Source organism: Bubalus bubalis, chromosome 3, assembly GCF_019923935.1.
Source record: "Bubalus bubalis isolate 160015118507 breed Murrah chromosome 3, NDDB_SH_1, whole genome shotgun sequence".
Classification (NCBI taxonomy): domain Eukaryota; kingdom Metazoa; phylum Chordata; class Mammalia; order Artiodactyla; family Bovidae; genus Bubalus; species Bubalus bubalis.
Window position 1 is genome coordinate 13,184,288 of NC_059159.1, and position 15,590 is coordinate 13,199,877.

The 15,590-nt window shown below is 52.7% G+C and overlaps 2 protein-coding genes across 5 annotated transcripts in view; both read left to right on the forward strand.

The window, feature by feature from the left end:
• Nucleotides 1-1,313: 1,313 nt before the first annotated feature.
• On the forward strand, nt 1,314-10,455 carry FN3K (fructosamine 3 kinase). Its single transcript, XM_006053362.3, has 6 exons — nt 1,314-1,763; nt 3,961-4,112; nt 5,119-5,210; nt 5,736-5,818; nt 9,037-9,159; nt 10,019-10,455. The coding sequence occupies exons 1-6, from the start codon at nt 1,623-1,625 to the stop codon at nt 10,355-10,357; spliced, it is 930 nt and encodes a 309-aa protein (XP_006053424.1). The 5' UTR covers nt 1,314-1,622; the 3' UTR covers nt 10,358-10,455.
• An 841-nt stretch (nt 10,456-11,296) lies between these two features.
• TBCD (tubulin folding cofactor D) overlaps nt 11,297-15,590 on the forward strand; it is a 145,999-nt gene continuing 141,705 nt past the window's right edge. The window contains exons 1-2 of one of the 4 annotated variants that reach the window (XM_044938748.1): nt 11,297-11,668; nt 12,858-12,908. In XM_044938748.1, the coding sequence (XP_044794683.1) occupies nt 11,461-11,668; nt 12,858-12,908 (259 nt within the window). In that variant the 5' untranslated portion in view covers nt 11,297-11,460. The remainder of the gene's footprint in view (nt 11,669-12,857; nt 12,909-15,590) is intronic. The other 3 variants (XM_044938747.1, XM_025279793.2, XM_025279791.2) reach the window with 3 other exon arrangements.

The window sequence follows — 15,590 nt, forward strand, 5'->3', positions numbered from 1 at the left end:
CTGGGCTGCTCAGATGGGAGCTGGGAGGCCTGGGGAGTAGCCCCAGTGCCTGGGTTGGGGATCAGTAAGATGGTTTGCCCCTGCCTGGCTGCCACCTGGCATGTTCAGACCCTGCTTGGGCAAACTGTGGCCACGGCCCAGAATGGGGCTCAGTCAAGTCCAGCGTCTCCCCCTAAAGGGGGCAGGAGGGGGTTGGAGGGCAGAGCTCACAGGCACTTGACCCCAGCAACCTTGGGCCTGGGTTTAGACCAAAGATTTGGAATTCCAAAAGAACAGAGAAAACAATGGAAATCATAAAGAGAACAGAAGAAGCTGAAGGCAACCTCATAGGGGTGTAGGACCTAAGTTTCCATCCTGAAAGGGCTCACCTGCCCTGCCCAGAGGAGACTCACCCTGGCCACCTCCCTGAGGAATTGTCAGGTACTGGTGATAGAGGATCGAAGGACCTCCAGAGAGACAGAACAATGTCCACACAGAGAATAAGAATCCAAATGGCTTCCAGCTTCTCAATGGCATAAGAGCTGGAAAGTGAGGTTGCAGAGCCATCTCAGTGATGCAAGAACAGCCCGAAATTCCTTACCCAGCAGGACTGCTCATCAAGAAGAAAGACATCTGCAGAAGTGCCAGAGCTCAGCTCTGCTGTTAGATTCCTTCTCAAGATGCGATAGGAGATTGGACTTAACCAGGATGAGAGGAAGAGCTGGGAGGAAGGAGACTGTCAAGGGGGAAGTCAGGCCCTTCCTGCAGATGCCACACAATCTCCTGTCCACCTGCTCTTGGGCCTGTGTGTGCAAGGGCATGTGTATGCGTTTATGCATGCCTGTGTGCATAGGGCGCATGTGTGTTTTGAAGCTCCCTTCCCAGGGCAGCTGGCTTCTGTAATCAGGAGTCCCACTCAGGGTGGGGTCAGTTGCCTGTGGTGCTGGTGGGGTATCAGAACCACAAGGGCACACTCTATCTCTGATGGGCACCAGGTGCCCTAATGAGAAAACCCAGTGCCAGCAACTGGTGTCACCAGGCATGCCTGGGGCCTGGCATGACATGGTGGAGACCCCCAGCCTTCTACAGAGCCTGTGAGACCGAGCTAGGCCTGGGACCTGCATCCCAGGGACCGCAATCTCCCCTGGACTGTCCTGGGTATGGCTGGGTGGGAGGAGCCTGCGCCAAGCCCCCCGGCAGGGTTCAGGGAACCTCAGTGCAGGGAGGTCAGGCCCTACAGAGCCCTGGGCAAATCCCCAGCAGGTCCAGGCGCAAGAACTGTGGACACACGGGAGGGCACCGCCCCCAAGTTTGTCCCCCATCAGAGAACCCCGCCCTTCTCCCCCAGGGCTAGGACCACCGCGCTTGGCCCTCCGGTGCGAGACAAGGAACGCTTGCCCGGCCTGACAGCACCCCGCCCTCACACCCCACCCCTCCCCGCCGGAGGCGGACCCGGAGGCAGGACATCGGGGCGCTGGGAGCCGCTGGGAGCCGGTAGGCCGCGCAGAGCGTTGAGCCTCCCCCGCGGCGGATAGCTGCCTCGGCAGCGTCAGCGGTGAGCTTGAGCTCGGGCCCGCTTTCTGCGCGGTCCCCGGCCCCCTGTGTCCCCGTGTCCTCCGTCCCCCATTCTGCCCCCCGCCTCCATGGAGCAGCTGCTGCGCGCCGAGCTGCGCACAGCGACCCTGCGCGCTTTCGGGAGCCCGGGGGTCGGCTGCATCAGCGAGGGGCGCGCCTACGACACAGATGCCGGCCCCGTGTTTGTCAAGATCAACCACAGGACGCTGGTGCGTGCCCCTCACCCATCCCATCCCACCCCACTCCTCCCCCACGGCCTGAGTCAGCCTCCGGAGCTGGAAGCAGAAGGGGCTGCGGGGAGGGGAGGGCTGGGGGAAGTGGGAGAGGGGAGGAGTAGGGCAAGGGGGCCCGGGGCGCAGGGGCAGGGGGCGCTGTGGTCTGGTTCTGGGCCAACCCTGGCGTCATAGCCGCGGAGTCAGCTTGCGGACTTGCAGGGCTAGCACCAGCTGAGGGAGGAGGGCTCAAGCGTTTTCTGCAGGATTCCACGGTTCTCTCTGCTGCGGGGTTAATTTACTCCCTTTTGCCTGGATGCACAGGCGTTTTCAGTGTCTGTTTTAATTTCCCTACCCATCAAACATGGAGTTGAGGCTTGGGGTCCTGAGCTGCTTCTGCCTCTCCCCTGGGACCCAGCTCTAGTCTGCATTCCCCTTAGCGGCTGGGTCCTCTTGGGCAGATGGAAAGAGGCAGGAGGGACCCTTGCCTGACCTGAAGGGCCAGGTCCCTGCTCTTCTACTCACAGGCCTTGCTTGTGTTTGGACCTGATTTCCATCACCAGCCTAAAATATTGCTGTTACATATACTTTCCATGTATATTTCCATAGATATATTCACAGGTGGAGAAAGTCAGTATGGCTGACTTTCTGTGTGTGCACCCACAGAAAGTGCCGAGGATGCCAAGGATGGTGTTCCCTTGACTCTGGTGGGGGACTCCAGGGAGGCCCCAAGGGCCAAGCCCCTTTGAGATGCAGCAGTGGGTGGAGGGGCGGGCTGTGGAGGGGAGGAAATCCCAGGGTGATGCCTCTAGTCTCCCTGCAGCATGGTCCAGGATGGCCAGTGGGTTGGTGTTGGTCTGTTCCCTGCTCCATTGGCGCTGGTTTCAGAACCCAAATAACTCAGTGCCACCTACTGGGAAGCGTTACTGGGTTCAAGGTTCACACTGGCCCTAGAACCTTCACAGCTGGCTCCTGAAAGCTCTTCCAGGCTGGGATACCACTATTCACCCTTGAAAGCTTTGGTGCTGGCACACAGTAGGTGCTCAATCAACACACGAGAACAGGGGACAGGTGAAGCCCTCAGCACGTAGGCAAGCTGAAGCCCAGGTGTTTGCTGCCCCTCTATGTTTAGGAGCTCACCCTGGAGCATGACTAAGGATCTCTGGACACCCCACTCCATGATTCTAGGTGCGGGTTGGCAGTTAGGACGTCTTGCAGGTTCTCCCCTCAGGTACTTGAATTAAAAGATGGAATTCTTTTCTTATGTGGACATAGATGTTTTGGACTTGTTCATAAGGGTTAATTCTGTAGCCAGAGATAGTCACAAATCATATTATACCAAACACATTTCAAACCCAGGAGTACTGTACCTGAAGTGAGAGTTCACCTAATTTAAAATTGGGATATTTGTGCAAAATGTTCTAGAAGTAGGAAGACCCCTGGGTCCTGGTAGAGGCTGTTCTGCTTCCCTGGGGCATGACTGTCTTCTTCCTGGGTGGGGTGGATGGCTCCTTACAAGCCCCCAGGCCCTGCCGGGTGCTTGCTTCTGGGGACTGGCCCTGGACCCAAGTCTAGGCCCAGCTGACCCCCCCAGCCCCTGGCTACCCGTGCCCCAAGTGTGTGCCCTAGTCACATTCCCATGTTGCCCCCTGCTGCCCCTCATTTACTGTAAGTGCCCCAGATATTGTGGGGGCAGGTAACCTGGAAGGGGACTCAGGCCCTACCCTGGATCCTCCACTAACCTGCACTCCAAGTTGCCCACCAGTACCCCACGGCACCCTGTGGCACCCCAGCACCCCCATAGTCTACCACAACACTCCATGGCCTCCCAGCACCTCACAGTATTCCCATGATATTCCCAGTACCCCAGCAGGCCCCACGGTATCTCCATGGTGCTCCCAGCACCCTCAGCACCCCGCCCTCCTACCATGGCCTGTGCTTCCTCACCTCTCAGGGCAGGCGCTTGCTGCAGACATCAGCATCCTGTCCACCCCAAGCTCCCCGTGCAACCTCGTCTTTGTAGCCCCTTTCTATCCGAAGGGGGCCACCTGCATCCCGCTCTCTGCGGGGCTGACACCTTGCTCTCCAGTCAGTTTTCGGCATCTGGAGGTCCTGGGCACTTGTGATTCCTGGCTTCAGCCGGGCTGCAGAGCCACTGTTGGCTTCGGAGCTCACAGTCGTGTTCTGGACGCAGGCCCGGCAGATGTTTGAGGGGGAGATGGCGAGCCTGGAGGCTCTTCAGAGCACTGGCCTGGTGCGGGTGCCTCGGCCCATCAAGGTGATTGACCTGCCTGGAGGTGGGGCTGCCTTTGTGATGGAGCATCTGAAGATGAGGGGCCTGAGGAGGTGAGAGAGAGACAGAGAGTGTGCGTGTGTGTAGTGTGTGTGTGTATTTGAGAGAGAGGGGGACAGAGGGACAGAGAGAGGGAGACATGAGAGGCAGAGGGAACAGCCTCTTGCTGAGCTGCCCATATCACTCAGTGCAGGAGCAGGGGCAGGGCCGAGAGCCACACCTGCCTCCCTGATGGAGACAGGAGCTCTAGCTTTCCACGCAGGGCCAGTCTGAGGCCAGTTTGGCTTCATAGAGCTGCACCAAATAAGCACGTTTGAACCATCTGTTACTCTGTGTTTAGTGAACACCAGTGCCTGTTCAGTATGGGCAGTGAGGTCTGATCTAGTAATTATCTGAAATCTAATTATTAAAGTTATGCCATGCTAAGTCGCTTCAGTCATGTCTGACTCTGTGCGACCCTATGGACTATATAGCCTGCCAAGCTCCTCTGTCCATGGGATTCTCCAGGCAAGAATACTGGAGTGGGTTGCCATGCCCTCCTCCAGGGGATCTTCCCCACCCAGGGACGGAACCTGAGTCTCTTATGTCTCCTGCACTGGCAGGCGGGTTCTTTACCGCTAGCGCCACCTGAGGAGCTCCAAAGTTATGTATGTTTATTGTTTAGAAAATGGTGGAAGAGGCAAACTCGTGAAAAGAAGACTAAAGGCACATGACATCCTAGCGGCAGGGAGCAGTCACAGCTATGATGTGTGACTGTCGTTTTCTTTTTTGTGATTTACATTTGTTTTTACAAAAATTGGGAGCTTTTTTTCTTAACTTTTTTAGTATTTGATCCTTAATTCCTGATATTTCCATAGGCCTCAACAGAAGAAGCCTACCCTTCTTGGGTGATTTTACACTATTTTGATGTTTTGGAGAAGATCATTGCCTGCAGTTCATTTTTCACTTTTTAAAGAACAGAGAGTTGTTTTTAAGGTATTTAAAACATTTCTCAAAAGGGAACATGTTCCCTGGTTGTTGTTTCTTATTTCAGTTGGCTACATTTTCTTCTGTCCTCAGTCAGGCATCAAAACTTGGAGACCAGATGGCAGATTTGCACCTTTACAACCAGAAGCTCGGGGAGAAGCTGAGGGAGGAGGAGAACAGAGTGGGTATGTTCAGAATGCTGTTGTGAACCCTTGACCGGGGTACGTCTACCCTGGGTAGGTGCTTGGGGGGACATTTTAGTAATGGGTTGGGTTTCATGCCACCTGCTCAGACTGCAGTGTGAAAAATGAGATTGTTAAAAAAGAGTTTTGATGATAAGTTAGTAGAGTTGGCTCATGACTCCTTTATATGCAGTCCTGTTGTCCAGTGTGCTAGAGACAGGCATGTTCTGGCTGGTCTTGTGTGGACCAATTGCTACCACATCATCCCATGGTGACCTTGGACACCATGGGTCACCATGGGTCACACACTTGGGTGACCATGGTATCATATCCCTGGAAACTGGGCAGGCTTGGGTCCCAAGGCTGGATTGTTGTGGGGCTCAGGGATCTGGGAGGATGTGGCAGGCGGTGTGCCCCCATGATGTTCTTGGAGTACATCCTCAGCCACCCATATCCTAGCAGTGTGATCCTGATGCTCTGCTGAGGTCTGACATTAAGAGAAAGATGAGCAGCTCTTTCTGTTAACAGGCCAGAGGGCTGAGGGTGCCGGGCCCCGGTATGTGGCCAAGTTCGGCTTCCACACAGTGACCTGCTGCGGCTTCATCCCGCAGGTGAGTGCCTGGCAAGGGCGTGCCTGCTTAGCTCTTGGCGCTCCAGTGCTGCTCATTCCACCCCTTGTGCATAACAGAGTTCCAGTCCCCTGGGCACCAGGAAGTCTGACTACCTGATTCCTGAAAGCAGTGTGTGAGCTGGAAGAGTTGATGTTGAGGTTCACTGCGCTGAGCTCAGAGGAGGCAAGGAGCTGTGGGGCAGGTGGAAGAGCATTCCAAGTAGGGGAAACAGCAGGTGCAAAGGCCATGTCACAGGAGGGCATGTGGTAAGAACAGTGTGGACAGAGGGTTGTTCTCCCAGGCAGAGTCACTAGGAGCAAAATCCTTATGAAGCTGGAGGCAGATTTTGGGATCTCAGTCAAGGGCCAGCCCTCAGATCTGGGGTACCTAGAACTGTACCCCATGGTTTACCAGGATTACTAAGACCCTATGAATCTCTGCAGAGGCCAGCTCCCCTGGGGGTTACATACCCATCTGGAGCTAGTGACCAGCACAATAGTGGTTCCAGGCCAGTGTGTCCAAATGTGGCTTGTTGTCCTGCTTCAAATGTCAAGTTTAAGAATGCAAGTCTACAAAGGCTCGGTTGACCTCATACATTGATTTATCAAGAACTGAGGAATGAACTTGTACACAGAACCCCAATGTGTGAAGCTGGTGAGGATGGAGCTGGCCTGTTAGGGGCACAGGCAGCCATTGAGCACCCCCATTGGAGTCTAGGATCATTGAACCAACTTGGTTTAGCTTTAGCCTGGCTAGGAAGGGGTGGGAGACCTGGGAGGACCCCTGGTTCACCTCCTTGTGCTGTGACAAGATGGTACAGAACATGGCGTCCAATGGACACAGCCTGGATGGTCCAGCCTGAAGTTTCAGGAAGCCTCCTGCTCCTTGGGACAACTGAGTGGGCCCTAAGGGGCTTCAGCCATCGATGGGGCAACCCTGAATGATGGTACCCTGAGCTGAGCCCCCTTGGGACCACTGGCTTGGTCAGAGTACTGACACGGTTTGTTTGCTGCCATGTCCAACTCAGCTCCCTAGTTTCCATAGCAACCTCAGGAGGCAGGTTTTCACTGACGCATTTTATAGATGGGGAAAACGATGTGTGCAGAGAAGCCAGGCAGTGCTAGTTGTGCAGCTGGTAAGCATAAGCAGAGGGGCCAGAGTGTGGCCCTGTCTGACTTCAGAGCACAGACCCTGACCACCACACATGCTGGTCCTCTGTCCACGTGAAGCCTGGGTCCTCCCACCAGCCATGAACCCAGGTGGCCCTGCCTTTGGTAGCTCAGGGGAAGTTCATGTCTTTCTGTGGGTGAGGGGATCATGGCCCCTCTGTCTAGGTGGAGGGCTAGCCATGCCGGTCTCCAGCTCCAAACACAGTCTGTGTCTTTTATGACCTGGTCATCTAGGAGGAAGACCAAGGCTGGGACACCATGGGCCTAGGCAGGAGATGGGGCAGGAGGGCGTGCCATCCCATATGCCTTAGGCCGTTTGGGGAGGGGAACTCCCGTTTTCTCTTGAGGTACACCTCACACCAAGGGGATGAACCCAGGGGTTCAGCGACCACAGCCCTCAGCACAGGATGCTGACCTGGTGCATGTTGTCTGGAAAGTTTTTCCCTTAAGGAATTTCATTAAGTAACCCTTTGTATAAAATAAGCTTTGCATCTTAAAAAACCCCGACTCTATTAAGGTATATAGTTGACATAAAATAAACTGCGCTTATTTAAAGTGTACAGATTGGTAAGTTTTGACAAGTGTACACACCTGTGAACCCCTAACCACAGTCAGGTCAGTGTGTCAAAAAGTGTCACCCCAGAAGTGTCCTCCTGCCCTTTTGTAATGTCTTCCTCCTGCCCTTCCCTGCCCCGGCAGCCACCGATCTGTTTTCTGTTACCATAGACGGGTTTGCATTTTGTGTAATTTAATGTAAATGAAATCATATGGTGTGCGCTCCTTTTCGTCTGGCTTCTTTTACTCAGCACAGTCATTTCAGTATTCATCCATGTTGTTACACATGTCAAAAGTCCATTCCATTGTACAATAAACTACAGTCTGTTTATCCATTCACTGGTTGATGGATATCTGAGTTGTTTCCAAGTTTTGCTTTTACAAATAAAGCTGCTATGCACTTTTGTGTACAAGAATTTGTGTGAACAAATGCTTCCATTTATTTTGGGTTAATACCTAGGAGCCAATGACTAGGTCATATGTAGGTTCATATTTTGCTTTTTAAAAACATTTATCTCTTATTTTGAGCTGTGCTGGGTCTTCATTGCTGTAGGCGCTACTCTAGTTGCAGTGTGCTGGGCCACGGGCTTAGTTGTTCCACAGCACGTGGGATCTTCCTGGATCAGGGATCTAACTCATGTCTCCTGCACTGGCCGGCGGATTTATTTTTTAACCACTGAGCCGCCAGAGAAGCCTGATATTTAACTTTTTAAGAAACTGTCGAAATATATTCCAAAGTGGTTATATCATTTTACATTCACACCACTAGTGTAGAAAGTTCCAGGCCCTCTGCACCCTCACACAGTTGGTATTTTCCTTTTTCTATAATTGTAGCCATCCTAGTGAATGTGAAGTGGTATCTCAGTGAAGTTCTATTTTCTCTAATGACTAAGGATGTGGAGCATCTATTCAGGTGCTGATTTGCTATATATTAGGGACATAAATGTTTAGGCTTATTATATCTTCCTCATTAGTTGACTCTCTTTCCATTGTGAAATGACTTTATAGTTGGTGTCTTTGCTCTGAAATCTACTTTGATATTAATATAGCCACTCCAGCTTTCTTTTAGCACAATTTATCTTTTCTATCCTTTTAACCTGTTTCCGTTTTTATGTATAAAGTGTGTATCTTATTCACAGCTTATAATTGGGTCTTGCTTTATTTTTTCAACCTGTTGATCTGTCATTTAACTGGGGTCTACAGACCATTCATGTTTAATGTACTTATTGATATGGTTAGGTTTGGATCTGTCGTCTTGTCATTCTTTTTTTTCCAATTTGTCTTACCTGTTCTTTGTTCCCCCTTTACTCTTTATGCTCTTCTGAATTAACTAAGTATTTTTTAATGCTTTCATCTTGGCTCCCTTGTTGGCCAATGATAACATTTGTTGTGCTCTTTTAGCGTTTGCTCTAGGGTTTAGGCCGTTTCCGCGCATAACTCTGTCCTATGACCACCAGCTGCAGCACCAGCCCCTCCCTTTCCCTTGTCACTCAGGTGAACGAATGGCAGGATGACTGGCCAACCTTCTTCACCCGGCACCGGCTCCAAGCACAGCTGGACCTCATTGAGAAGGATTATGCTGACCGAGAGGCACGGGAACTCTGGTCACAGCTACAGGTGGGCACAGCAGTTATCCTCTGGGAGAAGGGCTGTCCTCTTATGAGTCTTACCAACATATTTGTGTGGCCCCTCTGCTAGAACAGAGCCAGAGAGGGGATCACTGAGCCCGGAGCAGGGCTGGGCAAATCATGGACACATAAGTGTCCTGATTATTGGTTTGATGGGGAAACTGAGAAGGGGATGGCCCCTGAGAACACCTCTCACTTCCTGGGTCATCAGATATTAACCTCAAACTTTGCTCGCGTGAAATGTAGGTGTTTGACTTGTGATTGGTGGCATTTACTGCTACTTTCTTGCCCACTCTTATGCTGTTCTTTCCACCAAAGCACAAATGTCTTACCTTTTAGAGCAGGTGTGAACAGCAGGTGCCCCAGAGTGACTGGCTTCAAAACAGAACTCTCAAGATGTTAAAAACAGAACTCGCATATCAGTCCCTCATGAGCACGCATAAAAGAAATTTTATTGAACTCCTTACTGAAATAATCAGGCTACAAAAGAGGTGCAGATATATATGTGCTACGAAATAAAAGAATAGCGAGAAAGTTTGCTAAGTTACATACAAAAAACTTCACTCAGATTCATATTCTACACAATGGTAAAACCATAACCTCTGAGGCTCTCTACTGTATGACAATCACTAATGTTGTAGAGCTTTTAGACCTAAATTAGCAGTAAATACCAAGACAAAATTACATTCCCCTGGAGTCAGATGATATTTATCTGTGGGCTTAGTAGGCAGTGGTAGTTGGACCCTGAGTAAACACAAGGTCCTCTTTACCGTATTTCCAAGTATTGGGTGAGGAGACTGTGGCTCCCAGGCCTGTGATAACTCTATGTACCATAATTATTTTCTTAGGTGAAGATTCCGGATTTGTTTTGTGGCCTGGAGATTGTCCCTGCTCTTCTTCACGGGGATCTATGGTCGGGAAATGTGGCAGAGGATGACAGCGGGCCCATTATTTATGACCCAGCCTCCTTCTACGGCCATTCTGAGTTTGAACTGGCGATTGCCTTGATGTTCGGGGGGTTTCCCAGGCCCTTCTTCACCGCCTACCACCAGAAGGTCCCCAAGGCTCCAGGGTTCGACAGGCGGCTGCTGCTCTATCAGCTCTTTAACTACCTGAACCACTGGAACCACTTCGGTAGGCAGTACAGGAGCCCATCCCTGGGCACCATGAGGAAGCTTCTCAAATAGCAGCCCGCCTGTGTCCCCTGCCCAGCTGCTTGCCAAGGGACCAGGGTGGCCGCACCAAGGCAGTTTCAGGGACAAATAAAGCCCGTGGGGGTGTCAGGGACGGAACTGTGTGTGTGTCTTAGTTTCACCTGCATCTCTGTCCTCCACGCAGCTGGGTTAGTTTACTGGGGGCCCAGACCACCCGCAAGTTCTCTGCCAGGCTCATCACCTAGTCCAATCTAGGGGGAACATGGAGTTTGGATACTTTCATGACAATTGTACAGATATTCACACAGATCTGGGGTTTAGTTAGGCAGAAGTTGGTGTCACAGTCCTCGCCGTGGACTCAGGGCTCCTGTTTCTGGCTTAGGTAGAATTGGGGACCATGAAATGGGCCCAACTCTTGAGCAGTAGCTCTGGGGCTGTGTTCAAGTCCACCCTTACTGAGGTGGGCGGGTGCGAGAAAGTCCCCTTACCCCGCAAGTGCTGGAGCCACTGCCACTCTCCCGTGCTCCATTTTGCAGTTGGTAGTTTTGCTCGACAAGAGCGGGGCGGGCGGGAGTCTTGGGTAGCGGGTGTGCCCTGGTAGGTGCACGGGGTGTCCAGGGTGAGCGGAGTGTCACTGTGGAGGGGCGGGGCTGCCGGGCCCCGCGGCCACCCAAGTGTGGGTCTCTGAAGACCAAGCCGCCCACATCACCAATTATTTCGGGGCGTTACGAGCGCCCAGTCAACCCTTTTTATCTCCCACTGCAGCCTGCGCACCTGTGGGCTGCTTTGTATGGTAGAAAGATTCCCGACACCTGTCGGCGGTCACGGGGAAACTCAGCGCGCGTGCGCGGGGAAGGAGGCGCGGCCGGCCCGGAGTCTTGTGCTCCGCCCCCGCCCCGCCCCTGTCCCCTGGGCCCTGCCCCACCCGGGCTCGGCACGGCCTCCGCTCGCACTCTTTTGGTGGCCGGCGCGTTCCGTAGCGGGGGCTGGCGTGCAAGGTCGGAGTTCGTGGGGGCGGGGCTGGCGTTACTGCCGCCTTCTCAGCCTCAGGCGTCTTGAGCGTCCCGTGCCCAGTGTCCCACGCCCCTAGTCCCACGGCCCTTACCTCGCGCGCGGGCGTAGTCCGGCTGCGGAAGATGGCCCTGAGCGAGGAGCCGGCCGCGGGCGCCGCTGAGGACCCTGCGGAGGACCCGGTGGAGGATGCGGGGGAGGACGCGGCTCTGGCCTGCGGGGCCGCCCTCGAGTCATTCGGCGAGAGCGCGGAGACGCGGGAGCTGCTCGGCCGCCTGCCGGCGGTGCTCGCTGACCGCTCGGCCCGGGAGGGCGCCCTGGAGCGATTTCGGGGTGCGCACGGGCCAGAGGCGGGGAACAGCGTGCAGGGTGTGCAAGTCTCCTTTCCTGCGGCCCCAAACACGGGCGTGCCTAAGAGATGGAGGGCAGTGGGCCTCCACCGTCACGAGTAGGGATGGTGGAGCGCCCCTGGGTGGGTCATTTCCCAGTCCTTGTCCCCACCCTGTCCTGGGACCACCGCAAAGCGCAGTTCCTCCGAGACAGCTGTGTGAACGGGGCAGTGGGAGCAGGGGAGGCCCAACATGCAGGAACGGGTGGGGGCCCCCACCCAGAGCCTTCTCCTCAGCCCCCGTGGCTCTGCCAAGACCGTGCGTGCAGCCCAGTGCAGCAGCGCTGCTCCGGGCAGCGCAAGTTGCTTAGTCAGACTAGGTTCTCCAGGTTTAGACAGACCCTTGCCGTTGTCTATAACGGATAACTTACAAACGATTCCTTAAGATCCCGTGGTTAGGTAACTAGGGTTTTGTGATTCAGTAAAACCGTCCTTGGGGACCTTTGTAGCTATAGAAATTTCTACATGATTTTGCCTTGGTGGACTTGTGATAACAAGTGGAAGGAGCACTCACTCGAGCAACTCCTCCCTGGGTTCAAATCCCACTCTGCCACTTGGGCTAGTTGCTTGATTGTGCCCTTTTCTCTGGCTGGCTGCTTGGGTTAGCACTGAAAATACCTCGGGCACAGAACTGTCCTGAGAGTGAGATGAAAATCCAGGGAGCAGTGAAAGCCGGCTTTCCCATTCATGGGGAGTGGTCAGATGTGGAGGTGTGTGGCTCATGAGAACTGCCGTAGGCCAGGTGGGCGTGGTATCTGATAGGAACGGTTCTAGCTGCTGGTAGGAGTAGAAACCAGACTGCTTGGGATTAAGAAAGCCAGAGTATGAGGGGACAAGGAGGGCACATGGCTTGATGTGTGTGGCAGAGGGAACATGGAAGATGTGTGTCCTAATGAAGGGGAGAACTCAGCTTGGCTCTCAGCAGGCAGTGAAGGAAGGAAGAAGTGAGGACCGGAGAGGAAGGTGCGTTGAGCAAACAGAGAGCAGAGGCCGGGGTAGTGTGGCCCTGAGGAGGCGGGTGGCTGGGGGGCTCACTCCAGCTGGCCTGTGCTCTTGGGAGCTGCCTGGGAAGTCCGCATGGGACAACTCGAGGGTTTCCAGGGCTCATGTTAAGTCTCACATTTTTCTTTTTAGTAATAATGGACAAATATCAGGAGCAGCCTCACCTGTTGGACCCACACCTAGGTAAGAACAGAAGCTGAGGTTTTGATCATTTACAGATAATCACAAAGGCCTTGGAACATTGTGTGTGTGCGTGTGTGTGTGCACGTGCACCAGCTGAGACTATCAGGATAAACTGCCCAGGTTGTTCTTGGTAGTGGGGCCAACAGTAATAACACCTCCTCCTGGAAGTGAACTTGGGAAGGAGGAAGGTAGTGATAGTAACTTACGTTGAGGGAAACACGGGGTGGCGGTTAGGGTCACCAGCCCTGGGGCTGGACCGCCTGGATTTATATCCCATCTCTGCTGCTGAGCTGCTCTATGCCTGAGTTTCCTCACCTGTGACGTGGGATCATCAGTGCTGCCTGCCCACCGGGCTGTGGAGATCTCAGGTCACCAGAGAGGCACCAACAGTTAGCCTCAGTGTGCACACAGGTGCCTTTTAAAAAGTGGGCTGGTGCTGTGTGTGTTGATTTGTCTTTTTTAAGTAACCAGCAGGTTTTGTGGAAGGTAAGCATTCTGAACTCTCCGCTGTCTTGGGCAGAATAAATGCATTTCATGCCTTTTTGGCTGGGTGGGGATGGAGGGCATGGGTCCATTGTCTCTCCGTCTAGTTATGCCAAGTCCATGTCTGAGTTTCTTTCTCAGGAGCCTTTTTTGCCTTAGAAAGTTTCTGGAGCTTGATATTTTAGGAGGGCGTGACTCACTCTTGGCCTTTTTTTTTTGGTTTTCTTAAGTGTTTTTATTAAATTTTTTAAAAATTGGAGGATAATTGCTTTATAAAGCTGTATTAGTTTCTGCTGTACACCAACATGAATTATCGGTTTCCTCTTGAGCCTCTGTCTCACCTTGCCTCCCCTGTCCCACCTCTCTAGGTCATCACAGAGTGCCAGGCTGGGTTCCCTGTATTATACAGCAGCATGCCACTAGCTGTCTGTTTTACGCATGGTAGCATATATGTATCAGTGCTCCTGTCTAAATTCGTCCCACCCTCCCCTTCCCCCTCTGTGTCCACGATTCCATTCTCTTCTTATGTTAGGCATTAGCTGGACAATTTTACACTAAAGACTTGCATCTTTTGGTACAGGGGGCTTTGCTTCTGGTGTGTTTTTGATCGCTTCTCTGCTCTGCCTTCTGGTGTGCCTGTGACCTGGGTATTGAATTTCTAGGAGTGATCCTGTGGGTCCCTAAGCTTTTTCCTTTATAGTTCTACTTTCAGATCTTTGTTTTTGCACATAGAAGATGTTCTTGAATTATTTTTCCAGTCATTTTTACTTTCTAAGAGTGCTTGTCCTTGGTTGGGTGTATTTCATAGTTGTCTTACTGGTCAGGTTTTCCTCCCTGGGGAGCACATGCCTGGCTGCTGTGTCCCTCGCCCCCCCGTGGGGAGGGGAGTCCCATGGGCCCATGGGGAGGGTCCTGTAGTGGGCTTCCTAACCCAGAATTCCCTTTTGAGTCAGGCACCGAGGCTGGCTTCCAGCTCTAAGCCCTTTAGCCTACTGTCTTTGGGATACCTCTGTCCAGGAGAGCTTTGTGTGATGCTGGAATGTTCTAGACTCATGCTGTCTGTCTGGTAAGATCACCACTAAGTACATGTGGCTGTTGAGCACTTGAAATATGGCTCGTATGTCTGAGGAACTGAATTTTATCTTATTTCATCTTATTTTTTGTTTTCTTCTTTGAATTTTAAAATTGATTTAAGTTAAAAAACAAAACAAAACAAAACAAACCCAGATGTGGCCAGTGGCTATAGTATTCTCCACTCTTGAGTAAGCCTTTAGTTTTCTGCCTGGATTGGCACAGGGCTGTGGTCTGGAGACCTTGGACCACTCCTCCTGTTTTCAGCCCTGCCTCCATTCTGTCCTGGGCTCTCCCTGGCACCTCAGGGCTCTGGCCTCAAGCTGTGGCACAGGAGCTGCTGCTGTGCTTTCCCTGAGTGGCTCAGTTACAGCCTGGGCATCATGCTGAAGTCTCTTGGCTGCTGTTTCTTCTCTTCCGTGTGGATTTGTTTCTCTTTGTTGATTTACTGGAGTTTGGAGGGGACATTGCTCAGGGGAGCTCTAGAGTCGTCGGCTTTCCTAGCCTCTGTTTGTGGTGAGGGCCGTGCTGTCTGAGTCTCTCTGAGCCAAGTCCTGGCTTCTGTCTACTGGTCCCCAGGTTCTCCTTTTTCCTCTGGGGTCAGCTTTTCCTTGTAATTTGATCTTTTCGTCTTCAAGGGATCTTCCCTACTCAGGGATCAAACCCAGGTCTCCCGCATTGCAGGCAGACGCTTTTAACCTCTGAGCCACCATGGAAGCCCTTCGTCTTGCTGGTTCAGACCAAATGGATGCAGAAAATGGCTTCTCTGCTTCTGTTTTGTAAGTTGGAGCATTTTCATCTGGGCTTTTCCTGAACAGGATTCTGATAGGCAGCTCCTTGTGGGGCAGTATGATGAGTTGATGGACAGATTTTCTCTTAGAGCCGTTGAGTTGGTTGAGAATTCTCTATCACATTGAGGATGTTCCAGATGCCAGAATGAAGGGCTTTATCTGGGGCACTCCTGTCTCCTCCGGAGAGCCCTTAATTTTCCTAAGGGTTGGCTCGGAGCTTGGTGCCAGTGGAGTGAGTCTGGGGTTACAGTGATTGCAGGCCCTTCCCCACCTTGGGCTGCACTGTGCCTCCTGACTTTGGGCTCTCCTTGGTTCTGCATTTGGGCATCTATAAAGT

Bases quoted from the DNA above. Each gene is read 5' to 3' on its own strand.
- FN3K (XM_006053362.3), top strand. From the start codon at position 1,623: ATGGAGCAGCTGCTGCGCGCCGAGCTGCGCACAGCGACCCTGCGCGCT. The intron at 5,211-5,735 runs GTATGTTCAGAA...TTCTGTTAACAG, and splicing joins GGAGGAGGAGAACAGAGTGG to GCCAGAGGGCTGAGGGTGCC. The intron at 9,160-10,018 runs GTGGGCACAGCA...TTATTTTCTTAG, and splicing joins AACTCTGGTCACAGCTACAG to GTGAAGATTCCGGATTTGTT.